General features: G+C 43.0%; 1 protein-coding gene across 7 annotated transcripts in view; it reads left to right on the forward strand.

Moving 5' to 3' along the window:
* Positions 1 to 26,509, forward strand: part of BAZ1B (bromodomain adjacent to zinc finger domain 1B) — a 51,042-nt gene that overhangs the window by 8,622 nt on the left and 15,911 nt on the right. For 6 of the 7 annotated variants that reach the window (XM_086763328.1, XM_086763329.1, XM_086763332.1 and 3 more), the window contains exons 3-11: positions 281 to 425; positions 1,314 to 1,512; positions 6,818 to 6,939; positions 7,804 to 8,001; positions 10,219 to 11,914; positions 15,646 to 15,784; positions 16,286 to 16,416; positions 18,558 to 18,669; positions 26,094 to 26,192. In XM_086763328.1, coding sequence (XP_086619454.1) covers positions 281 to 425; positions 1,314 to 1,512; positions 6,818 to 6,939; positions 7,804 to 8,001; positions 10,219 to 11,914; positions 15,646 to 15,784; positions 16,286 to 16,416; positions 18,558 to 18,669; positions 26,094 to 26,192 — 2,841 coding nt within the window. Of the gene's footprint in view, positions 1 to 280; positions 426 to 1,284; positions 1,513 to 6,817; positions 6,940 to 7,803; positions 8,002 to 10,218; positions 11,915 to 15,645; positions 15,785 to 16,285; positions 16,417 to 18,557; positions 18,670 to 26,093; positions 26,193 to 26,509 lie in introns of those variants that run through there. The other variant, XM_086763333.1, reaches the window with a different exon arrangement.

A 26,509-nucleotide genomic window follows, 5' to 3' on the forward strand; every position in this document is an offset into this window, starting at 1 on the left:
AGAAAGGGTTCACTGGCAGCCCTGCTCTTCCAGGATGCTTTATAGGTGTTCCTTCTGGGAGGGACAAGTGCAATTTGTATTGTATTGTCAGGCCAATTAATAATTTGGGGGGTGCTGGGAGGAGGGCACCAAAAAGCCTTTGGATCTTTATGTTGTAATGTAGCATCTGCCTCAAACATTGTCCTGGCTGTTAATCTTCCTGGAATTGTGAAATGGGAAGCTGCTTTGCTTTTTGGCTTTTATTCTCTGAATAATTAAAACTTCTTATGTGCTTGCTCAGCTTGAAGGAGGAGTTCCCCATCTGGTATGAGAAACTGGTACTGGAAATAGTCCACCACAACACTGTATCTTTGGAAAAGTTGGTGGATGCAGCTTGGCTGGAGATCATGACCAAATTTGCAGTGGGAGAAGAGTGTGACTTTGAGGTAAGAGTCTCTTTTCCATTTTATCACGTGCTTTTTGCACAGAGCTTATTTTGGCTATCTAAGGGTAGGAGATGGGAAGAATATGGTAGCCACTTACATTATCAAAAAGATGGTGAGAATTTATTTTCTCAGGAGTCCCAGTGACAGCACCTGCTTTTAAATGGAAACAATTCTGTAAGCAGAAGCACATGGATGACCCGTACTGATGGCAAGAGAAAAATGACTGATCTGTGTGTGTGTGTGGCGAAATAGAGACGTGTTTGTTATTCTGCTTAAATATGTGATGGTCTGTGTACATAAAAATACGTATTTTAGTTAAAATAAGTTTAAAATTATAATCTGCTGCAATTTTTTTCACTTAACGTGTTTCCAGAAGAATTACTAGTCTTAAACTAGTGTAGCCTGTAGTCAACTGCTTAGAGATCTCTAATGATTAGAAAATTCCTTCCAAAACTGGGGATAATGGGGAAAACTCCAACTTGTTAAAAATAAGGGAAAGTTAGAAAGTGTTCTCTGTTAGCAATCTGTTTAGGACATATTCTCTCACTGGGGCTGCCGAGAGAGCACGCTTGCACCTTGTACGCACCCTCTTTCCTTAGGCTAGGAAAGCAGCATTATTAAACGCTGCAAAAACTTGTGGGTTGGCAGTTCTCTCTCTCTTAGCAATTTGTTCAGAACTTCCATGTAGGAGTAGTAGGAAGAGATCTTGTAAATGTTTCATGAGAGGGATCATGAGCTTCTTTCAAGGAGGATATAATTTTTTTTTTTTTTTTTGCCAAATTATGGTTTGTAGGTGGTCTTAGTTGCTTTTTTCCCTCCTTGTAGTGTTAAAGCTTATGAGTTCATGTGTCTTGCTTAGGTTCAGGTTTCATCAATATTTCTGTGCAGGTTGGTAAGGAGAAAATGTTACCTGTGAAAGTTGTGAAAATACATCCCCTGGAAAAAGTGGATGAAGAGGCCTCAGAAAAGAAATCTGACGGAGCCTGTGATTCCCCATCCAGTGACAAGGAGAACTCTAGCCAGGCAGCCCAGGACAACCAGAAGGAAGCTATCCTGAAGGAAGATGACAACAGGAGGGAAAGTATGAGTAAGTAGTAAGACAACATGGCAGTGGGTAGCACCGGGAAGTGAGTATTTGAATTCATGTATGTATTGGGCCTGGGCGGTGAATGTTGTATGTGATGTTTAAAGAGTGCTGTGTCATGAAAATCCTGAAATTGTCGTTGTCAGGGGTGCAGCTTTGGTGGCATCAGTGCTTCCAACTGTTCTTACCTGTCTTAAAGCCCAGCGTGTGCCATTCTCAAGTGTAACACTGAAAGCTACATGTGAAACTTATAAAGTTTCGAAAGTATAACAAGTGTATTTTTTTAAAAAGGGGGGAGGTTGTGAACAGCAAAGGTTTATACAGAATCATAAAGTTCTGGTGTGATGTTCATCCTCAGAGCAAACACCTCTTGTTCTAAAGGCTGTTGTTCTGCAGTCAGAGACAAGCTCTAATTCTCTTTTGTGTCCTCAGTTGACATAAAAAAGGCGATTTTTAAATTTTGGTTTATCCCCTTCCCAATTTTCAAATGCTGAGACAAAATTCATGCAGAAAAATGCATGTTAGTTTTTTTTCTAAGGGTTCAAAATAAAGCATGCCTTGAAACATTGGTCCAGTGTTTCATATGTATTCCTTCTTGCTGCAGAACTAAACAATGCATGTCCAAGGTTTTTCTTGACTCTGAGAAGGTACTGTTGAAAGATTAGTTTAATGTCCTGTGTAACTTTTTAAAAATAGAATTATATGATTCTTTAAAAGATATTTTTAAAAGTGTTTTCAAACAAACAGAAAAACCCAACCCCACAGCATAGTTCTTACCTGGATAGCTTAATTTTAAAGGCACAGAAATGTAATAAACTGTTTACGTTTGTAAATAGCCACCCTAAGGTCTGGGGAAGGTGTGTATAACCTCCTCTAATAGAAGAGGAAACTCTGAAAACAGCCCAGCAAGCTATTGGCAAATTCAGGAGTGGAAAAAAAGTTCTACCAGGCTCTAGTCCCAAGCTTAATAATTGTCAACTGTTTCTGATTGGTACTGGAAAAAGTTGAGCTGTTTTGATTTCATTGTAGTGCTCTGTATAACCAGGAAGGAAAAAGTGTTGCAGAAACGGTCTGGCCTTAAATGCTCATCCTTGAAACAGCAGTAGTGCTTGGACAGGAACTAACACATGGATTGGGGTTTTTTTGTTGGTTTTTTTTTGTTTGTTTTGGTTTTAATTGAGTGGTAGTTCTCTGGAACTACCTCGTAAAAGGTACTTTCCATGCCTTTTACTTTCGAAATGTTCATTGACCAAACTTACAATAGCATTTTTGGGCTCAGATGTTTGGTGAAGTCTACCCAGTATTTTGTTTGTTGGTGTGCAGTGTTCTGACCAGCTGTGTTCAGCTGTGCTCTTGCTGACATTGCCAGTTGTCGTAGTTCAGCCCCGATCGGGACCAGACTACGCAGTGTCTCTGCTGCTCCCCCCACCCTCCGAGAGACCGGGGGAGATGATATAAGGAAAAACGGCTCGAGGCTTGAGATAAGGATGGGGAGAAATCCTTAAAGTTACCATTACGGGCAAAACAGACTCGACTTGGGGAAAACTATTCATTTATTTCTCAAACTAAAGCAGAAGAATGAGACAGAATGAGACAACCTCCCCCCACCCCCCCTCCCCAGGCTTAACATTATCTCTACCACCTTCCCCCCACCAGAGCGGCACAGTGGGGAAGAGGGAATGGGGGTTGCGGTCAGTTCATCACGCGTTGTTTTACGCCGCTCCTTCCTCCTCGGGGGAAGAACTCCTCGCATTCCTCCCCTGCTCCTTCGTGGGGTCCCTCCCATAGAATCATAGAATGGTTAGGGTTGGAAGGGACCTTTGAAGGTCATCTAGTCCAACCTCCCTGCAAGGAGCAGGGACATCAGAGCATCTCACCTCCATCGTCTGTGTGCGCCATCTGAGCTACAAGAGTACAAAAGACATCCCAAGGGCCACAGTCCTTCGTGAAACGGCTCCGGCGTGGGTCATCTCTTCCACAGAGTGCAGCCCCTCCAGAACGGCTGCCCCAGCGGGGCCTCCACGGGCCACAGCCTCCTTCAGGCCTCCACCTGCTCTGGCATGGGGTCCTCCCCGGGCTGCAGGGGGATCTCTGCTCCTCCGTGGACCTCCCCGGGCTGCAGGGGGACAACCTGCTCCACCATGTTCATCACCACGGGCTGCAGGGGAATCTTGGCCAGGAGCTGCATTACTGCTCCCCCTCCTTCTGCACTGCCCTTGGCGTCTGCAGCCATTCCTCGCAACAGGCTGGCAGATGCCTCTCAGGATCCTTTCACATCTCCTTCACATCCCATTTCCTCTCCACTTCTTGCAGTCGGGCCGGGCCGACTTGGGCCCAGTCAGCTGCCCAGCGGGAGGCCAGAGGGTGAGGGGTGCAAGGCCCACAAGGCTCGCGCCTCCCCCTCTCTGCCCCCGCTCAGCTGCTTCACATCTTCTTCTTTTTTTTTTTTTTTTTTTTTTTTTCTGTTTTCCCCTTCTTAAATACATTATCGCAGAGGCGTTATCACGGGACATTCTGCTACCAGTCGGCTCGGCCTTGGCCAGCAGCAGGTCCACCCTAGGCCCGGCCGAGTCCACTGAACAAAGGGGAGCGACTTCTAGCAGTTTCCTACAGAAGCTGCCACCTTAGGCCCCCCTCACTAAACAAAACGAGAACACCAGTGTAGCTCTCCGAGACTGGATAAATGCTGCAGGAGTGGGGATTCCTGGGCCTGTTTGAGTCTCTGACTCAGGTGATTATCTGACTTGTGGTTAGTCGCCTCTGTGAACTGGGGCTGTCCTACCCTTCCTGTAAAAGATGAACCTTAAAATTTTCAAATGAAGGATGCTAGCAGAGTCATAACATAGTCAGTAAAAACAGTAAGCACTCGTTCTTTTAGCTCTTCCCCTTGTACATATGCGTTTATTAAGAGGATCATAGTAAACTCATTACTAATCTATATTCCAGAGTCCATTAAAATAACTACGTAGCATTTGTTAAATTTATACAGCATGCTGCAGAAGTAGTAAAGACTTGCTTTCGTGTAGTGGATTCAGGCCCTGAACTGCACCTGCAGGAGGCTGTGTATCTGGAGGTACCTAGCCACACTTACTTTGACTTTTTCTTGCTAATAATTTTCATACTTGACCTCTGGTAGTCTGGATTGAGGTCACTACACAAGAGTGAGCGTTTGGAAGCAGTAACAGGCTCTGCGTAACAATGTGTGACGTTAAGAGCTGTATCTTCCGGCGCACACACAAGGGGGCAGAATTAACCTTAGCATTTTTACTAATGCTTGTGTCAGGCTTGCTGATTATGTTAGCGGAAAAAAGGAGCAGAGAAAGAGTGCTTCAGTCTCTCTGATTAGGAGTGTGCTGTGCTTCAGAAGCTAAAAATAAGGCTTTATTGCATCGTATGTGCAGTCTGAAATGGCTTTGTAGTTTTAGTTGCTTAGGGAGCTCTGGAAAATCTGCAGAAGTGGGAGTAAAGGCTAGTTTTTCCTGAACATGAATGGTGAACTACTGAAGGCAGGTTCTGCAGCTTGAGCTGTACTTGGAACTAAGATTGCTTTGGAAAATCTGAAATAAGTGGTGAATAGAAGGAGACAGCAGCAGATGGGTGCTTTATGAGGTTCCAGCAGTGCAGTGAATGTAAGACTTATTACAGTACAGCACAACAACAAATGTACTTGAAGTATACCTTTTGTAAAATAACTTGAGGAAGGAATGTATAGGGATTTCTTCTCCCCACCTCCCACGAGCATCCAGGTGCTGTTTGATGGAATTCAATGGAGCCATCCCTGTTTCTAGAATTTAGAAAGTAAATCGCGAAAGGAGAGGTCGCTTACAGGCCTGTTGCTGAGGCAGAAGTGTAACTGAGTCCTTCAAAGTCAAAGCAGGACTAAGCAAGACAATGTTATTTCTTAAATACAAACTTGCTATGCATAGTACACACATCCAGCCAAGATAACATTCAGCTGCTTAAAAGACATTGAGGCAGATCTCTGAAAGGAGATCTTTTACAGAGCTTAAGGTGTCTTGTATGTGACTTCCATTGTGCTGCTGAGCAGAAAAACAGTTCAGAATCTGTGAACTTCCCAAGATTTTTTAAATACAAATGTGGAACCAAAGCAGGTAAAAGTTACATCTCAGCCTGACTTGCGATGAGATGGTTAGTCTCTGTTCACACGTGCTATCATTGTTAAGAAATTCAGGAGTTTTTATTTTAAAGAAAAACTTCTGAGTGATGCTCGGAGCAGAGGATTCTTCATTGCATTGTCTGAAATGTAGCAGTAAAGCGGAAGGTGGCTGTACATTTGTGTGTATGCTGCAGTGTGCCTGTGATCTGTTCCCTGACTAAAGTGACTGATATTGGAAGGGACTGTGTGAGGCAGAACTTAACTTTATACCCTGTAAGCTATAATGCTGCTGAAGCGTAAGTGCTATATGGCTTACAATATGACAATGATATATAGATGTATATTTTAAAATCTAGCTTAAGTCTAGCATCTACTTGTATTCTCCATGTACTTAGGAGATAATTAATCTCATCTATCATGCTTGCTTTAATGTTTTCTTTGAGTCATAGTCACAAACATAAAAACATTGGGAGGTCACTTTCTGAAGTAAGCTTGGATTTTGTCTTAAATGATTAACATTTGCAACCTGAATATAGAAATAATAAACTCAATATTAGCTGGCAAGAAGATGTGATGCCTTTGTACTCTTTCAGTTACATCTCTCTTGAGAATAAAAAGACTGGTTGTAAAGGTGTGCTAAAAATGTCCGGCTAAACTAGCACATACATGTAGGGCTCATAGCTGTAAAACACCTAATGGCCACCAAAGTGAAATGTTTTTTAAAGTTACTTTAATTTAGAGTCAGTAATTCCTGCAGTAGAATTGCTTTAAACATGGCATGGCAGAGACAGCTAGGGCTCTCAGCAGGACCTCCCTGAGCAGTTTACTGGTTAGGTTATGAAACCTGTCTCCCCTTCATGAATTTTACCTTTGCATAAGTAGTTGCAGCTTACCGTCTGTGGAGAGATGATTTTAAATACTGCAAGTGGTCCTTTATATTCCCTGAAGATAGGTGTTACCTCCTACTTCAGAGCTGTTTAGGGACTTTATTCCCAGCCTGTGTCTTCAGGATATTTCTAAAACCCGATTTGGGATTTTTTTTTCCTGATGTTCTAGTTTAACCAAACGCTGTGTAGATAGCAAGGAGTGGAGTGCCTAGTCGAGAGATGGTCTGTATTCTTTAATCTTTTTTTCCTTCTTCTTTTTTTACTCTAATATTAAGTCACTTAATGTCTTACCTTGCTTTATCAGATGATCGAGCGCGTAGGTCTCCTCGGAAGCTTCCCACTTCTTTGAAGAAGGAAGAAAGGAAGTGGGTTCCACCTAAATTCCTGCCACACAAGTATGATGTCAAGCTGAAAAATGAGGATAAGGTGAGTTGTCCACTCAAATCCTTTCTATTATAACCTGAATATGCAAGTTTAATTAAACAATTGCTATCAGCGTATCTGTTTGGCACAACGTAGTACTCTCTGGCAGAGCCATGGTATTGGCAGCAGGATGGCTGCAGTTGTCTGTGAGGCTGACTACCCTCGCTGTTTCTGTGTAAAATTGGGTTTTGTGCATGGAGTCACCTAACAACTGCCTGGTACCTCACACTGGTGCACACTGAGTCACAGTAGCTACAGTAGCTTTAGAGTTGCTGCTGTTAACTAGCTAATCTCTGGTCAGGCAGTTAATGAAACATGATCAGAGTTACACTAGTTAAATCATGAGTGGTGGTTGCTGCTCTTGTTTAAGTGAGCTTCTCGGAGAGTTGTTGGTAGCTGCACGTTGGGATCCTCTGTAGCTGCAGCACTGCTGCATGCTTTTTGTAATCTCTTTGCTAATTTGACAAGAGAGTCAGTGCTGACCTCAATTTAATGAGAACCACTCACAAAGCTACTCCTCTGGTCTCAGGAAATAAATGAAAACAAAGTAAACATTAATAAGTAAAAATTAGTAGCAAGCACAAACTGGAGGAAGGTCAGAGATAAAGCAGTGGACTTTGGCAAGAAATCTGCATTATAAATGAACACTTTTTACTTTTTTGGCTAACTGAATCTCCTTCCAATCTCTATTTTACATCTCAGTTCTGTTTGGTTTGTTTTGAGTTTTTGCAAGAGAGCTTTGAATGAGTGAAGAGCTTGTGGACGTGAAGCAGTACAATGATCCTTGCTCCTCTTAGCCCTATGATATGTATTTATAACGTGGTTAGAAGTTAAATGTTAACAGTCTGTCTGTTTGTTGTCTCCAAGATAATCAGCAACGTACCAGCAGATAGCTTACTCCGTACAGAGCGTCCTCCCAACAAGGAGATCCTGAGGTACTTCATCCGTCATAACGCGCTACGGGCCGGCACGTGTGAGAATGCCCCGTGGGTAGTGGAGGATGCGTTAGTGAAGAAATACTCTCTCCCCAGTAAATTTAGTGACTTCTTGCTTGACCCACATAAGGTAAGAGTTCCTAAAAGTATCTCCTTTGCTTTCTGATGCATTCCCCACCCTTAAATAATGTTGGCAGAGACTTCAGTGTGCCAGCTGGGTTTTGGTGCTCCCGAGCTTAACTCTGCTTAGAGAGATGCAGAGGAGGAAGGCCCACTCTTTTGAAGATTTGACCCTTTGTCAGGTGACACAGCTTGAATGCCTGAAACATTCTGGTCTGCTTTGAAAATTTGAGTTTTATGTACCTCTCCTTGATTTTTTCCAATAGTTTGCATTACTTGTAGACAAGTGAAGACATAATTTCCTGGTGTAAGACAAATGAAAGAGCTGTGGTCCTTACCTGGTAGTGGCAGTTATTGAGTTCTTTACATGGTTACATTGCTGGATGTGTTTGACCTTGTGATGTTTTGTTCTTGTGTGATGCTGATTGAGTGATGGCAGATAACCACAAATTTTGTACTGAATACTCTAAGTAGTAGGGGTGGGTTTTTTTCCCAGCCCTTTGTAATGACCAACCAAATATGCTGTTAACTGAGTAAACTTGCTGTTTTAAAGTCCATCTTTTGGGTGTAAGAAAGCACTTTTGTTTTTTTTTTTAAACTCACTTTTTCATGGGCTCAGTCTTAGTCAAGCATTCTAAAACTAGAAGAGAAGTACTTGCTGTATCCTTTTTTCCTCATCATGAGGAGAACACCCTTTTCTAGCAAGCTTCTGTGAACTCTTCTTCATTGTAAATCTGCTTAAAGGGAAAAACAAATTCTTCATATTTGAGCAGTGTTTACACTTGCTATACTATTTGGGGTCACTGCCTTAATAGAAATTAACGTATTTGCTCGTGATGTACAACTTCTTTTACTCAGCACACTGATGGATGGAGGCATACCCTCAGTATAAGAAAAAAACCACAACTGTAACATCTTCAGTTTGACTTGTGGAAGTCTTTAGCTTTATGTTTAGGGCTAGTGCTTTCTGTAGTGTGTTTCCCACTTGGCATAGTGATTGAATTTATGTTGAGTTTTTAAATTTTGAGAAGTGGCTGGAGAATTTATTAATCCAGAGTTCATGTTCTGACAAAATAACTTTGCATATGTGGCAGTTGGATATACAATATACGCTGTAGATCTAATATTTGTGAATTTGTAATTATCATGATTCATATCAATGCTGGATGCTTTCAGCTGAGGAATTCCCTTCAGCAAAGATGTCAACACAGAATTTTTGTAGAATTAAGTTGTGCAGACACTGGATTTGATGACTGTGCAATCTTCAGTAAGAATTCTGTAACGGGCTAGTTAGGGCTTTGAAACTAAAGCCTTCAGATTTTCTGACTGATGGATATTCACTTTTGAATATTCCTTTGGCTATTTTAACTTGATCACGTTTGTGTATGTCTGTTCTTAAATAAATGCTTCTTAGATGCTTGCGCCTTTTGCTGTGCTTACCGCTGTGGAGTTTTTCTATTGCTAAGGAATCTCAAGTGATCAGCCCCTGTTTTCTGGTAATTTTATCCATGACCTAAAGGTTATATCCTTACATTTTGCTCTTCACTTCTTGAAATATATTCGTATTCTGAATGTATCCTGAAACTGAATTTGAGGTGCCGAGATAGTCCTGAAATCAGTCTCTCTTTGGCTGTGGGTTAAACTGTTCTGTGCTAAAAGTGTGCTCTCACACAGGTTGTTTCAGCAGCTTAAAAACAGTCAGATATTCAATCATATTACTTCAGAACTGAATCCTGTCTCAGCTTCATTCCAGATGCTTTCAGGCAGTTCAGAAACTAGTCTCTGAACTCCTGTCACCTGTAGCTTTTGTGCCGTTTCAGTTTTTCTCTGGGTGGGGTCAAGGACTGACTCCTTAAGAAACTTCTGAGCAGACGAGTAGTTTTTGAAATTAATGTCAGCGTTTTCCAGGCAAACCACTTTCTCGCAGCCTTTTAAGTAGAAACAAAATGGGTTCATGTAATGTAGTAGGAAACGTTTTAAATTCTTTGTAGTGTTTCATTTTATAAAGCTATGTCTGAACTTTCTGGAGTGAGCTAGTGACCTCATGACCAACATAGTGACTACAGTGCAGAGTATTGGAAGCTATTGCAGAAGCCCAATACCCTTAATGTATTGTTAATTGGAAAAACACATTAAAAATCAACATAGGCCAAAATGACAGAAAAGTACCTAGATAACCTTTATTTACCTTTCAAATATTAATGTAACATTATTTCTTTAATTATAGTATATGACTCTCAACCCTTCAGCCAAGAGGAAGAGCTCTCGATCACCTGACAGAAAACCTTCCAAGAAAACCAAAGCTGATGGGTCATCCCTGGGCCAGCCACTGAGCCCTACTCTGTGGTGCCATGTGCATTTGGAGAAATCTATTATTGACTCTCCACTGAAGGTGAAAAACTCTAAGAATTCAAAATGTCCTAAAGAGGAGCTGGAAGAGGTGATGAAAATCATGTCACCTGCTAAACTTGGTTCTAACTTTCACATTCCAAAGAGGAGCCGACTGGGGAAGGGCAGCAACAAATCCTTGGACAAAAAGCAAAGAGGCAAAAGGGTTCTGAATGGACAGAAGTCATCTGGGAAATCAAAGTCTCCTAGGAAAGGTTTGAAGACCCCTAAGATGAAAATGAAGCAAATGACACTACTGGATATGGCTAAAGGTACCACTAAGGTGTCCAGGGCTCCCAGGAATTCAGGAGGCACCCCTAGGTCTTCCAGTAAACCCCAGAAACATCTGCCTCCTGCAGCACTCCATCTCATTGCCTATTACAAGGAAAACAAAGACCGAGAAGACAAAAAAAGTGCTCTTTCCTGCGTCATCTCCAAAACAGCTAGGTTACTGTCAAATGAGGATCGTGCCCGTCTCCCCGAGGATTTGCGAGGGTTAGTACAGAAACGCTATGAGCTTCTAGAGCACAGGAGGAAATGGGCCACCATGACAGAGGAACAGCGAAAGGAGTACATGAAGAAGAAAAGGGAGAAGCTGAAAGAGAAACTGAAGGAGAGAGCAAAGGAGCGGAAGGAGAAGGAGATGAAAGAAAAACTGGAAAAACAGAAAAGATACGAGGACCAAGATCTTAAAGGGAAGACCTTGCCTACTTTTAAACTGGTTGATACTCCAGAAGGACTTCCTAATACGCTTTTTGGGGATGTTGCCATGGTGGTAGAGTTCCTGAGCTGTTACTCGGGGTTGCTGATGCCAGATGCTCAATATCCCATTACAGCAGTTTCCCTGATGGAAGCACTTTGCGCAGAAAAGGGAGGCTTCCTTTATTTGAACCGAGTATTGGTCATTCTCTTGCAGACCCTGCTGCAGGATGAAATTGCTGAAGATTATGCTGAGCTGGGAATGAAGCTTTCTGAAATACCACTTACTTTGCATTCTGCTTCTGAGTTGGTTCGCCTGTGTCTGCGCAAGTCAGATGTGCAAGAGGAAAGTGACGTTTCGGATAATGTAGATGAAAGCAAGGATTCGGCAGCTTTTGAGGATAACGAAGTACAGGATGAGTTTTTGGAGAAATTGGAGACATCAGAGTTCTTTGAGTTGACTCCTGAAGAGAAATTGCGGATCCTTGGCGCACTGTGCCACCGGATTCTAATGACGTACTCGGTGCAGGACCATGTGGAGGCCAAGCAGCAGACGTCAGCTGAGCTGTGGAAGGAGCGCCTCGCTCTCCTGAAGGAAGAAAATGACAAGAAGAGAGCAGAAAAACAGAAGCGAAAAGAAATGGTGGCCAAGAACAAGGAAAACGGGAAAGATGAGAATATGATGGGAAGAAATGAAAAGAAAAAAAATGAGATTCTGAAAATGGAGCACCGGGTCGAAATAGAAGCTGATGATATGATCAGTGCTGTGAAGAGCAGGCGCCTTCTTGCCATCCAAGCCAAGAAAGAGAGGGAGCAACAAGAAATACAAATGAGAGGTAAGAAAAGTACCAGGAGAGTAGAGCATTTGTGTGTGGTGGAGTAGAGAGGAATAAGTTAAGGCCAAAATTGACAGCCTGTTTTCAAAAGCATTACCTGGTTTTAAGGGATTTACTTACTGGAGAGAGAAGTGCAGTTCAGCTGCTATGGTTCCTATGGCAGCTGAAAATCTGAAATGTTGACGGACAAGCATCCTGCATGGAGCCTGGCGTATCTGTCTTGGCTGGAATCTGGGAGACCAGACTTAGCTGTTCGAGGAGAGCAAGAACAGGTAAATAATGTGGAATATCCTGAGGCTCCTAAGGAACTAGAGTGATTACAACCATGCCTCACACTGAAAGGAAGTAGACCTTTCAGATCTTCTGTTAAGAACTGTGAGTCTCAGGAGTATCAATAAACTACTGAAAAGTGCTGTCCTCCTTCTCCAGAAAAACAAAATACCGAATATCTAACGTGCTGTAGCTGAATGGCCTCTTGGCCCTGATTCTTGTAGTGTTCCAGTTGTTTGACAGCAAGTTCAGGTTTGTGGTAAGATTTTAATGCAAAGTGAAATACAGTTTGGACACTACTCCTTGGGATGCTGCTTTTTGTTCTCACTTGATTGTACTAATTATATATGAAGAAAAGCAATATTACATTGATGAAGATAAGTCATTTGGCTTGCATGCTTGGGAAACTTTATTCTTTTGGACTCCACAAGGAAAACTAGGTCTCTCTGGCAGGGAAGGAAGGATTAAGCTTTTCATTAAAGTTTTAATTCATATTGTTTCCTTTCTACCTAACAAACCCCAACATTTAAGGCACCCAGGGCTTCTTTTCCCTTTAAGCAATTGCTACTAGGCATAAAGGTGCCCCCAGAGTGCCGAGGATCGTGGTCAGTGTTGATGGTGCAGTAGTTAGGGCTGCAGCTTGGACCTAATCTGTTCAGGACTTCAGACTTGGGGACTGGTGTGGTTTCAGTATGTGGAAAATAGTTCTGGATAACCACAGTGAGACCTGACATCGGTGTGCTCCTACCATCACACAGGCTTTCCATGGGCTTTTTCAGCATTCTGGCTTTCACACCACTTCAGTTGCATTTGCTTTTAGTAAAGTTAGTGTCTCTGGGGGCAGTAAAAGAGTAGTATATGAACCACTGCACAATGGGCGTTTTGTCAGCAACGACTCTTTTGCATTTATATAGATATATATCTCACCGTCGGGGGTTTCTTTTCCAGCACTCTGGTAACATCTCTAACGCTGGGAGCACTAACCTCTTTCAAGTTAAACCAATCAAGATTGTGGCCAGTGCTACCAAGCTAATCTCAGCTCAAAAAAAAAGAACCCACTGTAAGAAAGCATAAATGTTGGTTTTGTTTTTTTTTTTTTTGTTCTTTCTTGAATTCAAAAGAAGTCAATACAGAACTTCATGAGATAACATGATTAATATCTGTATTTTCTTTTTAGTAAAAGTCAAGTCACTTCCATTTCCATGTTACTGCAGCACTTACTAATTGTTCTTTGCCTTATCACTCCATGAAGCAATAGCTCCCATACAGTCTGTTGGAGGAGAATGGAGAGCTGGAACAAAGCCTGCTAGAGAGGAAAGTACCAACTGAGACTAGCAATTGAAAATGCAATGTGAGGAACCCTTTAGTTTGGTGTCTGTCGTAGTTCAGTTCTCATTTTGACTGAACAGTTTTGGCATATGAGTAAATTTGTTTCTATTCTTTCTCTGTCTCTTCCTTATTCTGGCACTTGATGGTACCTGCTGCAACTGATCTTTACAGTTGAATAGAAAAAATACTTGTCTCGTGAGTCCCCGTGGTACCCCGTGCTGTAAGCATTGAAGAGTTTGCTGGCAGTATGGCTTGTTTTGGAGTCCTGGCTCCTGAGGGGAGGGTGCTGAGGAGTAGGAGGGAAGCGTACCTTGTGCTAGCATCAGGTGCCAGCAGCAAGTCTTGAGAAGGTGTCAAGAAGAGAACTCCTGGGGGGATCGTATCACCTCTGTCTCCTTCTAGTGGAAGGATGAGAACAGTGTCCTGTAGTGTGGGTCTCCTGATGTGGTTTGCGGGGCTCAGATTTAGGTGACACAAAGCATTCGGTACTGTGAGAGTGGCTGTTCCTACTTGTTCTGATTTCCCCCTTTGATACAGGGAGAGGTTTAGGGAGGAATTAATATTGAAAGGCATATGGGTTGTGCAGCTGCTTGTGTCTGGCAGGTGTGGATTAGCAGGACAACTTTACACGCTGCAATTACTGAGTTTGTATATTGTTGTATAAAAGCTGATATATTGAATTGGGGTAACAAAGGGTATGTTGGGGTAGCAAGGCTATGTTTTTCAGCATGTCCTCTAATTAGTCAGGATTGATTACATTGGCAGGACTTCAGGGATTTCAGAGACTTACCGGGTAGTCTTTACCAGTTACTAATCAACTGTTATCAAGCCTTTCTTGATACAGAAAATGTCTGCAAGAGAAGGTGTAGGTAGTAGCCCTGGGAAAAGTCCTGGCAAGAAGTTAGCTTTCTCCCTGGGACAGCAGCCAGCATACGACCTCTATAAGCTTGCTTTTATCTGCCCCTCTCCCCCCCTCACCCTTCCGTGTGGTCTCATTCAATCTGCTTCAAACCCTCCTTTGTGATGGAAAGATAAGCCTTCATTTCTTCATCCTTTTTGGGTTTTTTTTCTGATGTTTTCTCAGGACACAGAAGCACATTGCCTATAGACTTTTGTGGAAGTTGTGAGGGGTGATGTTTCTGTTACACTGAGAGCCAGTGTGACTCAAGTCGATGTTTTGTTCCTTTTTGTTCAGGCAGTTCTTGGTGAAAGTACACCTGTTCTGCAGAGACTGGCAAAGGTGTAGAGAGACTCTTGAACCATCATGAGAAGCATAGATCTTGTTGACTTTAATGTTTTGTCTGTTGGCAGAAGCTGCCTTGCTTCTTGCTCCTTACCTAGAGGTGTGAAGTAACATGTTTTGTTCTGTAAAACTCTTGCCAAGGAGCCTGTGGTACCGTGATGTAGGCCACTTCATATTTTTCTTTCCTTTTTCTTTTTTTTTTGGCAACAGCCATGGATACTGAGAGCTACTGAAATTCCAGTACTTCTTTTATGAGTGGGAAATCTGAGGTTTCTGTTCTAATGCTCTTCCACATCATAGTGTATATGGGAAAGCATGAGGTGTCAGGAGATGTGACTTGGTCACTGCTGTGAGACAGTCGTGCCTGGAAGAGGTCTCTGTAGTAGGTAAGGTTGTGGGGAGAGTGTTCCCCATAGCTGCAGTTGTGGAAATGTAGGTGTCTGTTAGCCATGCCAGCCTCTGTGGTGTCACAGCTGGACCCCTCCCAACACTTGAGTGGGCCAGAGCAGAAGATCTTGTCGTATATTGTGTTGTAGTTAAAGATCTTTGACCCTGTTGTTATATGGGATTGCACAGCAATGGATGCCACTTTGTTGATCTAGAATGAGAAATAATAGTGAGGACTAATTTCTCCAGACAATTTTTATCCAGACTTTCCTCTTTCCTCAGCCCGGTTCAACCTTACACCTTGACTTCTTAATAATTCTCAACTTTTTTCTAGAATGGTGGGTGAAAAGTAAGATGAAGGATGTATGGCTATGCTAAAAGAGTATTAACTGAAGTCACCAATAAACTTTTTTTACCCCCATGGTGTAGTAAAATAAAAGAGAATATCGATGTCTGGATACAATAAAAGGAAGTTAATACTTATCTGTGCTAATTCCAACAGTGAGGATGGAGAAAGAAGCAGAGGAAGAAAGAATCCGGAAGCATAAAGCTGCAGCTGAGAAAACTTTCCAGGATGGAATTGCCAAAGCGAAGCTGGTGATGCGCAGGACCCCAATTGGCACCGATCGCAATCATAACAGGTAGGAAAGAAAATGATCCTGAGCTGCCAACTCTCGCTTCTAAGAGGAGCTTTATCAGATAGCAGCCCCCAAGAAGCGATTGATATGGACCGTGTTGAGAGGACTCCCTGTGTATTGAACTGTGGAGGACAGCAGAAGTGAGTTTTGTGTGTATATGGAGTGTAATGCCCTTTGCTGGTTTGCATGGCCAGCTTTTTGAGGCCTTCCTGTGGGGGTCAGGATCCACTAGCTGGTGGAGCTGCAAGTGCTTGCATCACTGCTCAAGAACCTAATTGCAATTTTTATTTTTCCCCTGTGTTTGTTGCACAGGAATGTTCTTAGAATGAATTCTAATAAAAGCTTCTCGGTTTTCTCAGCTGTGCTAATATAAAGACTTACATGCATTCAGTTTTTGTTGAGTCAAGCACACAGAGGCTTCTCCCCTCTGTGCAAATAAAGGCGGGTGTGTCTGACTAGCCAGAAGAGGAGACAGGTACCTGTTAACATACATGTTTCCTGCAGGTATTGGCTGTTTTCAGATGAGGTTCCTGGCTTGTTCATTGAGAAGGGCTGGGTACATGACAGTATAGACTACAGATTCATCCTTCCCCGTCAGAAAAAAGAAGATTTTAGAAAGGACTGCAGCCCAGGAGGTATGATCAGCTTGCTTCTCTGTGGGTATTTCCTTTGTTGCTATCTTGACTGTTATAATGGAATAATGAATGTGAGAGAGAACTGTCTAGTCAGAGTGTTTTCCGGGCGTTACTCTAATTTAAGCCTTCTTTAAACTCTAGAAGCCTGCACACAGGAGAGTCTGATGCTCATGTTGATCTCCCTCCTGCTGCTGCAGGTCTTGAGGCTGCCTACAGTGTACCACATAAGGACCATGGGATACAATCACCTCTCTCTTAAAAGCAATCAGGTTGATGTCAACTGCAGTCTGACCTCTCTCGTTTACTTTGAACTTGCTGAGCTGCAGTGTGCCAGACTTCTTGGACAAGTAGTCAGTTGTGTACTGCAGAGAGTGAGGGTATCCATGACAATGCTAACGCTCCACTGGTGACAAGACTCTTGGATTAATCTGGGAAATCGTATCAAGCAGGGCAGTTTTCTAGATACTTACAGCTTTGCTGATTGAGGCCATTTTGGCAGACAGCCCTCTTGCACGTGTCCTCACAGCCTGCTGTTCACCTTGTACTGAATGCGCAGGTGAGGTGCAACGACTAGCTGAAATTCGTAGAATCATAGAGTCATTGAATGGTTCGGGTTAGAAGGAACCTTAAAGATCGTCCAGTTCCAACTCCCCTGCCATGGGCAGGGACATCTCCCACCAGACCAGGTCGCTCACAGCCCTGTCCAGCCTGGCCTGGAATGTTTCCAGGGATGGGGCATCCACATCTTCTCTGGGCAACCTACGCTAGTGCCTCACCACCTGCATAGTGAATTTCTTCCTTATGTCTAATATAAATCCACCCTCTTTCAGTTTAAAGCCATTACCCTTTGTCCTGTCACTACATGCCCTTGTCAGAAGTCCCTCTTCAGCTTTCCTATCAGCCCCCTTTTGTCACTGGAAGGCCACCAGAAGGTCTCTGCCGAGCCTTCTCTTCTACAAGCTGAGCAGCCCCAACTCTCTCAGCCTGTCCTCACAGCAGAGGTGCTCCAGCCCTCTGAGCATCTCTGTGGCTCCTCTGCACCCTCTCCAACAGCTCCACGTCCTTCTGATGTTGGGGGCTCCAGAGCTGGATGCAGCGCTGCAGGTGGGGTCTCACCAGAGCAGAGCAGAGGGGCAGAATCCCCTTCCTCGACCTGCTGCCCACGCTGCTGGGGATGCAGCCCAGGATGCGGTTGGCCTTCTGGGCTGCCAGCACACACTGCCAGCTCATGCTGAGCTTCTCATCCACCAGCACTCCCAAGTCCTCTTCAAGAGACTCCAGTTGCAGTTTCAGTCCTGATCATTTCATGCTTGTGAAAATTGGAGGCTGACGTTGAGTCCATCTGTGCTGCATGCGAGGGGCTGTATTGAGTTAAATCAGAGAGCCTTTACCTCGTGGTATTTTGTCCTGGACAGTGGTCAGAGTAGACATCTGCACAAGAATGGAACAGGGCAAACTTACAGTGAGGTACTTCATCCAGCATGTAACATTCCAGCTCTCTGCGTCTTGGTGACTTGTTCAGCTGGAGGTGGTATCGGTCAGTGGCCCTCGATGGGTATATCTTCCTATGTGAACTTTTTCAAATATTGACCAGCCATGTTCCTGTCCAGCAGCTTGCTTCCAGCTGTATTAATTTCTCAACTGCTGCCTGTGTGTTTATGCAGATAGTGTATGAGGTTTCAGCACATTCCTTTTGAAACTTAAGAAGCAAAGGCTGAAATAAGCAAAGGTTTAAGTTGATGTCAGACTGTTGTCTAAGATGCTCAGAAATACAAAGACGTCCTATTTATAACTCATTCGGTTCTAAACATAATTTGTCAGTATATAGCTAAAAAGTGAAACTAGTTTGATATATTTTAAATAGTAGGAATGCTTTTCTTAATTTTATTTATGTGCTTTATGATGCAGTAATTTCTTTAAAAATCAGTTACCTTTCTCTGTATTTCTGTAAATGCCTGTACTGTGAGCTTTAGCAAAGTAATGCTGGATTAGTTTTCCCTGACAAATATGTTACTAGCCTAGGTGCTGAATTTAAGTGTTTATCACTTAACTGGAGATGGGTTAGTTTTTACAAAATGAAAACATTCACTGAGGAGGAAGATGAATGAGGATACACTTGAGCTTGTGCTTTTCTTTTACAGACAAGCGGAAGAGCGCAGCCGCCGATGGCAGAGTGAGCAAGCTCCAGCGGTCTGTGCATGCTGCAGACCTTCCCGCTGAAACCACTGCACCCAAGCAGGGACAGAACTTATGGTAACACGTGCCTGTATAGCTGCAAAGTACTCAAAGCGTAGAGGTTGAGGAAATTATACAGACCCTACTGTATGCCTATTACTCTTTCAGTACTTAACAGCTGGATTAGTTTAGCAGCTCCTCCAGGCCTCTGTTAACTGCTATTGTTACTAATTGTGAATGGCTAATAGGGCAGCCAGTCCAAGAGCCATAATCAACCTAATCAATCAGACTTAAAGCTGGTATAAATTAAGCTGGTAAAATGCTACTTTGATGTATTGCTTTTTAAATATTTTCTATTCAGAATAATTGTTAAATTAAAAGAATTGCTGTGTGGTTTTTTTCAGTGTTAGTTTTTTTGGTGTTAGTTTAAGAAAAAAAAGAGAGAGGAGCCGTGACCTGGCTAAGTGTGTCTAGGTTTTCTTTCATCAGTCATCTCAGCAGACCTGAATTGTGGCACATGGGGTCCTTGAGCACATGAAGTTAGACTCTTCACTGAGTTCTTTGGAGACCTATGTCCTGCATGTTCTTGTGCTGTGTGAGACATGCAGAGCCATCCTCCAGCTCCTTGTCAGTGTCGTCTTCCTAGGCGTACAGCAGACTGTAGTGGTGTCCATTTGTTCTCCTGTAGCACCATATTGTGGAATTGATTTTTTTTTTGTTGCTACCAGTAATAACAGCTTAGCAAACTTATTCTTCCATGTTGACAGCTTTAATGCTTCCCAGTGCCAAGCAGTAGCCACCAAAGTGTCTTCTAAGGGAATCAAATCTAAACACTCAACTTTTGAATATGTTTGATTGTGACTTGCTCCAGTAATTCGCCCTACCAATGTCTTTTATCTTTAAAGAAAATCTCCTATGTTGACTGTTGCCCTGTGTTGTAAGGAGTGATCAGCAGTGTCTGCGTGCCCGAAAATACTGGCTCCAGCTTTACCTATTATACTGCCTATGAAGGACTCTGGATTTTTTTTTTAGATAACTCTGAGAAGTAACTGTCGCAAAGTGCATGCTCCTGCAGCTCCCCTACTAGCAGTGGCTTTTCCCCAGAGTTTTCCACTGCTGATACACAAAGTGAGGTTACTTGGGCTTTGATAAATGTCACCAGTTGTGAGCTTAGCTCTGAAGCATAGTTCCACTGCTCCAAGTCAGAACTGCTTTGTTAAAGATGTTCCTGCTCCCACGCCAGGAACTGTCAAAGAGAGTGAAATTGGTGGATTCATCTGAACCATCAGCATTGAGCGCTGACTCTTTGTATTGCTCTACCCTGTCTCTGTCATTGCAGGAGATAGCAGAGTCTCTCCTGCCTTCACTCTGTCCAGTATTGCTGTGACAAGTCTCCTCCCCTTTTTCAGTCTAGTCCTTTGCATATCTTGTCACATGGGCAAAATTCAAGTAACTGGGTTTTCCTAGGGAATGGGTGCTAAGCAGGAGATCGTAGAGGACAGTGCGATCCACAGGGAAGTCCTCTCGCTCTTTCTAACTGCCTCTTCTAATACTTGATCTTCGTTTAGCAGAGATCGCAAGTTGTGTTCCAGTAGGACAAATTATGTAAGGAAAATAGTAGCTTAAATTAATAGTGCATATTTCTAGAAATTGAAGACAACATAATGCCATATCAGATGAGTTAAGTAATGCAGAGTCCCTGCAACTTGCAAGTCCAGGCCAAACTGGAAATAGTGTGGTAATTGATATTAGTGTTGAATTTCTCAGTCAGGCGGGCAATTCCCAACAATGTGCTGAGAGGGATCAGAGTGGTTACACAGGCAGGATTGCTTTATAGAGTAACAATACCGCCCAGGAGAAGCAGCTCTTCCAGCCCGGTCCTGTACACTCTCAGGACTGAATTACGTTACTAACAGCTACTTTGTATGAAGTCACCATAATATGCAGTATTTTCCTTTTTTTAAAAAAAAAAAGGCAACAAAGAATAAAGAAGCTTGTTAAAAAAAAAAAAAGCTTAAAGTGGCAGCCAAAAGCCTAAAATGCTTTCAAAGAGATTGTCTTGAAGTTTCCATACTAGATGGTCAAAGCAAGTGCTGCCTCTTACCTTTGAGAAAAAGATTTGAGGAAACTTGGAAGCAGAACTGCAGCAGCAATAACGAAATGTTCTCAGTATGGTTCACATCAGGATAAGAAAGCTATTAAAAGTAAGAAGGCCTGCTTAAAAACCGTGTTTCAGTCTAAATGAAGGAAATAAAACAGATGTTAAGCTGGAGTACAGACTAAGGGCAAAATAATTTATTTTTTTTTTTCCCTTGGGGGATAATCTTGCTTCACAAGATTACTGAGCCTGCCTTAGGATAAGAGGGAAGCTCCTCTCATGAGTGAATAATTGGTTAAGAAATACAAAACAAATTACAGAAATACTCTATCTCCATGCAGAGCACGGAATTTAAAGAGTAATGCTAGAGGAGAATGGGGAATTCTCCTAAAGAAAGAGGACTTCTTTTGATACAGGAAAAAGGGATCAAGAAATTAAACTAGCAAATGGCAGGTTTGAAATAAGAGAGGAAAGTACTACTTCAGATTGTACAGCTGGTGTATGCAACTCACTGCCACCATCTGCTGTGGATCTTCAAATTTGTACCCGTTCAAAGCACCAGTTGGACGAATCACTGAAAGAGGAGTTCATTGAGGAGCGTTAAGTGCAAAGATTCTAGTCCTGGTACACAAGAAAGTCCTCAGACTGGCAGATGCTGAAATCTGTAGAGGCAGGTCAAAGAAATGTCACTGCATGCCTGCTCTGCCCTTTTGCCACTCAGAAATAAGATACTGAGCTGGGTGGGATTTTTTTTTTTTTCCCTGGCTCTTATGCCACAGTATGTTTGATTTCTGTCCTTTTTGGTACCTGCTGGGAAGACTGCTAACAATCACAGCACTTGCTGGTTTGTTCTTTTTCTTTTTTTTTTTTTTTTTTTTTTTTTAACTGAGAGCATCATGCCTGTGTGCATTATTCTGCCGCGCAGGTTGGCAGCGTCAGGATGTCGAGGTAAAGCAATGCAAATGGAAGATGTGAGCCAGATGTAGACCTCCGTGCCCCCAAAGTGAGCAGGGGGCACAATGGCATCTTTTCAAAGAAAACATAACCACTTAGCATTCTTCTGTGCTGTCTGCATGACTTTCTCCTAACTGACAGGGCCACCTAAAGCCATTTCTGCAGGTAAGCAGTAAGCTTCCTCAGCTGAAAGACTTTTCTTTAAAGCTCTAGAACTGCAAAGAGCCCGTTTGCTAAGTACCTGTCTGACAGCTGTCACCATTTGCTGGTAAGCTTCCCCAAAAAGACAAGTGACAACCTGAGAGCTGTTATTTCAGGGGATAGCCAGTAACTAGAACTTCCTGCTGAGGAAATCTGTATTCCTGTTACTGTATTTTCCTCTGTGGCCATTGCCATTGATCTCTCCAGTCTCAGGGACTCCCATGAGCATAGATGGTAATGGAAGAGTCTCCTCCTGGCTGCTTTTTGCACATTGTCCTTGCACACCCTGAGGAGCCCTGAGACCACACTGAAGTCCTTGGATATCTACAGCCCCTGTTGTTTGGATACAAGGACTTGTTCAACTATAACTCATAATGTTAGCATGTGGTGCATAGGAAGTTTCATTTCTTTGTGTTCTGCTTTAACTCCTGCCATCTGTCTCTTTCCTAGTAGTACATCTAACATGGGACTGAGAGTAGCCTCACAGTGCACGTAGAACATCTTTAGCTTTACCCTTTTGCACTCTAGATCGATGAAACCTTGAAATGAACACCAAATTAACTCCACGAATGGTTGTATTTCATGGTCCCACCCCTTTTCCTCTTGAGGATGGGAGCTAGTAGGACACTGATAAAGGGAGAAATAGATTCCATACTTCTGCCAAGAGCTACAGGAACAGTAGTGTGTTTCTGCTTTCAGTACTTTGTCCTCAAACAGAAGAGGGCCCGGTGTTCTGTCCTGAAAGTGCAGAGGGTGAATCATTGTTCTCACTCAGAATCAGAAGTACTTGATTACTTCTGTATTCTCCAGACAGACGGACCAGTCCCGTTTCTAACATTGTGTACCATTTCCACTGATATTGATGCTTATTAAAAAATCTCCCCATTTAAAACTTCTGGGCAGGTGGTCCCTGAAAAAGCCGTTTGTCCGTACCATAGTGCTTCATGAGCTGTGTACATACTGGTCTTTCCTGCAAGAACCACGGGTTAATCGCAACCTTTGCAGTGTATTAATTAGTATGCAGGAAACTTCTTGCTCATCCTAGTGAGAAATCAGTTGAATTTTGGAAACAGTGGCATCTCTGCAGAGTAACTCCCATTGTTCTTCATCTATTAGGAATACACCATGGTATGGCGGGTCCCCTCAGCAGACAATTTGAGTTAACCGTGAGTGGGTGCTGACAGACTCCATTCTCACGCCTATATTCTACAGATGGAGTTCCCCTGTTTCTGCCAACCCTCCAGAGCAGGTACTGACCCTGGGCTCCTCTGGATGTTGTCCTCTTGATTTCTTCATTCCCTAGTCTTCAGTCCAGGTTTTATCCCTTTCTCTCTCTCTTGCAGCTTGTAGCCTGAGAACAGATAGAACATTCAGCATGAGTGAATACCGAGTGCTCCTTTTGACTTGATGCTTGTGCCATTTGTCCCTTCTGTTTTGATTGCTGACCAGTCTGCTGACTTGTGCTCCCAGAATACAAGAAAAGAATCTAGGCTTTTATTTAGGGATGTGGGAAGCCCTTACCCTAGTCAGGATTTCCCCCTTTCAGATCAGTTTGAAGACCTCCATCTGGTCTTGGCTGTCCCGAAGACATCTGTGCCATCACTCTGGATTGTGTTGCTAAGTTCTGTGGCAGGCCACATGAAATGCAGCAGGTGCTTTCCCCTCCCTCTTACCAAGACCCACAGGCTCAATAGCCCAGTTGCCTCCCCTGTTTAAAGTGCCAACCCTGTATTATCATATCTGTGCTCCCAGCCTCGTGCTGGTTGAACCCTGGTTGGAGGTGCAGGTGTTCCCTCCGGCAGCAGGGATAGCAGTATGGGGCTACATTGAGATAAGGAGCTGTGGCTGCACGGAGCAGCAAGGTGTTACCAGTCAAACTAACACAGGTACCTTTCTGATATGTTTATATTTTACACATTTGAGTTCAAGCTGTTGCAGAACTATTCCCACTCCTAGAAATCCTAGTTCTTACTCTCGAGGCCAATTGAGAAGACTCAAGTATCTGCTGCAGATGTTCTCCCTTCCCTGTCGCATTTCCTTTTCAGTAGGAACAAAGCTGTACCAGGGCTTAACCCTAGCTTTCTCAAAAGGATGATATCTGCTTTCTCATGCAGGCCAGCAGCCTGTATTGTCTTTCCCCAAACCACATAACCCTGGAGAATCCAAGCACCATGCGCAAACTGTTTCCAGTGCCCTTTCATTTTCACAGTAAGGCAAAACTGTGCAGGGAATTCCCCCCCTTAGATTTGCAGCCATGGGGGAAAGCTGAGAAAACTTGGGCATGGTCTTCTCAGATGTTTTTCCAGCTGAACCCCATGGTGACTCACCAGTAGTGACTGATGTTGTTTCATCATGACCCAGGCAACCTTCTCAACATGCTTGAGAAATAATCCTCTTCTAGGTGTCTCCAGGGCAACTGTTTTGAAGCTCAGATTATGCCATTCCTATATTGTGACAGATTCTTCATACTGAAATATGGCTTGGGACCAACCCCAAGATTTGCCCCAGGGCTTTGGAAGCCATTTGGTACCAAATATTCTAGAGAAATTTCTCTTTATTTAGCAGTAGTCCATTAGACTTAGAAATGCTAGTCCTTGAAGTGGTCTGCCTGTAGACTTTCCGGTCAGTGTAGGAATGCTAGTTCGTCACCATAAGCGACATCTATAAGAAAGAGCCACAGGTTACATTGATACAGGTTTGTGTGACTGCTGGATCCCATGACTAGCCCATAATAACTTCTACTTTTGAAGTGCCTGTGCTGAGCTCTAGTGGGTGAAAGATATTTGGAGCTCCTCTGTCCTGTTTCTGACAGGATGGGTGTGCAGAGGCTAGCGGTGGCCAAAAGATTTTATCTCTGTGCAAAGTGAGGATGCTTCAGAGGGCTGGAGTATATTGAAGCAGGTGACTGGCAAGAAACTATTTTTCTTCCGTTTTTAAACAATCAATCCTATGTTTTATTAGAGTAGTTTACTAACTGAATGCAAATTGTGAGGTTGTTCCCCTAATATGAGCATACTAGAACTCTGAAGTATTTTCGTTTCATGTATGATATTTAGTAAGTATTTCTGCCAGAAAAATAAGCATTGCGGGTACTGTGATTCCAAGAGGAGCCAGAACAGCATCTTTCTCTAGTTGTTGCTTGGCTCATATGAGCTTGTGCCCAAGAAGAAAAATTAGCTCTGGAGTGTTCTCTGTGGCTGGTAAGGATCCCATAGTGGTCCTTTGCAGTTGTTTCCATGTAAGGTTGATTTTGCTGTTCCGTCACTTCCCTCTTCCTAAAGATCAGTTGTCTTCTGGAAGATAGGCAATTAGTCTTATTTTCTGTAAATGAGCTCTGAAGCTCACATTGAATCCACACCCCCATCAGGTGAGGAGGCTCCATGGCATCCTAAAATAGAGCTGGAGGGAAGAAAAAAAAGAGGAAAAGAGCAGAATTTCAGGCTGTCTTAAAGCTAGTTTAAATCTATAACCCAGCATTAAAACTTGATTGTACTCTGGAATTGCAGAGAGAATGTTTTGTGTGGAGAACTCTACAAAAGTTTTCCCCATTTTGATTAAGCTAACTGCTAATTGCCGTTGCTGTCCTGAAGGACTTTCTGAGTAGGAAGGTTTAAAGCTAATGAGTATGGTTTTCACATACTGCATTTGAGCTTTCAAGTTAAGGCGAGCTTCTTAAAAAAGAGGACTTCTGCTCTTGCAGAAGGCATACCCTTCACAGTCACAAATCTACATCATTTGCAGTATAAGCTGGGACATACCCTTTGTTAATCTAGGGAATGCTTGGGTTAATGAAAGAAGTTGAAGCGTCCGCAGAAAGAATTATTAAATTGCCATACTATGTAGTGCCTAGCATGTTAATCTTTTCTAGTGCATCTAAAATGGCATTCTGATTACTTAAGCTGACTGCAACTTAGTGAATCTAATCCCTGGGGTAGATTACTAACTTCCAATGCCAGTGTTTTAATAAACTTAATGGGGGGAAAAAAAACCCTATAAATCAGTTCTGTGTTTATTTTGTTTTTATTTTTCTTACCCTGGAATTGGCTAGATTTGGGGTCCTTGAAACGAGGCCAGTCTGAGTCAGAATGCTTATACCAGCATTACCGGAAGTGTTTCACCTTGCTCCGTGGGGTTGGGATATAGATGACTTGTTATCCTTGCCTAGTAGTATTTGTGAACTATTTAGAAGAAGGAATTGTCTTGCTACAGACATATGTTAGCTGATGTGGGTGCATGTTATATCTTTCAGGTTTCTCTGTGACAGTCAGAAGGATTTCGATGAGCTGCTCAGTTGCCTGCACCCACAAGGAGTAAGAGAGAGTGAGCTAAAGGAGTGTTTGGAGAAAAGGTGAGCCTGCTCTTTTTTGTTTTTCTCTGTGTGCCTTCTCAAAGTCAGAGCATATCCTCGTCACAGCAAGCCTTTCCATTCCTGGGGCAGCATTCTGCACTTTGCTTTGATTGTGCCTGTGCTGAAGAGGGGAGGATATTGAGGATGAGAAGTTGCTCTTTTTCTTGGGCAGTAACTGCAGGTTCTTGATAATCTAAACTGTCAAGAGCTTCTGTCCGTCTTTAAATTGCTCATTGCAACTGGAAGCACAGGCAGTGCTGTTTCATTCAGAGCCAGAACTATCACGTACTTTCAAGTGTCATTCAAAGAACGTTCTG

Source organism: Chlamydotis macqueenii, chromosome 19 (genome assembly GCF_036417535.1).
Source record: "Chlamydotis macqueenii isolate bChlMac1 chromosome 19, bChlMac1.mat, whole genome shotgun sequence".
Taxonomy (NCBI): Eukaryota; Metazoa; Chordata; class Aves; order Otidiformes; family Otididae; genus Chlamydotis; species Chlamydotis macqueenii.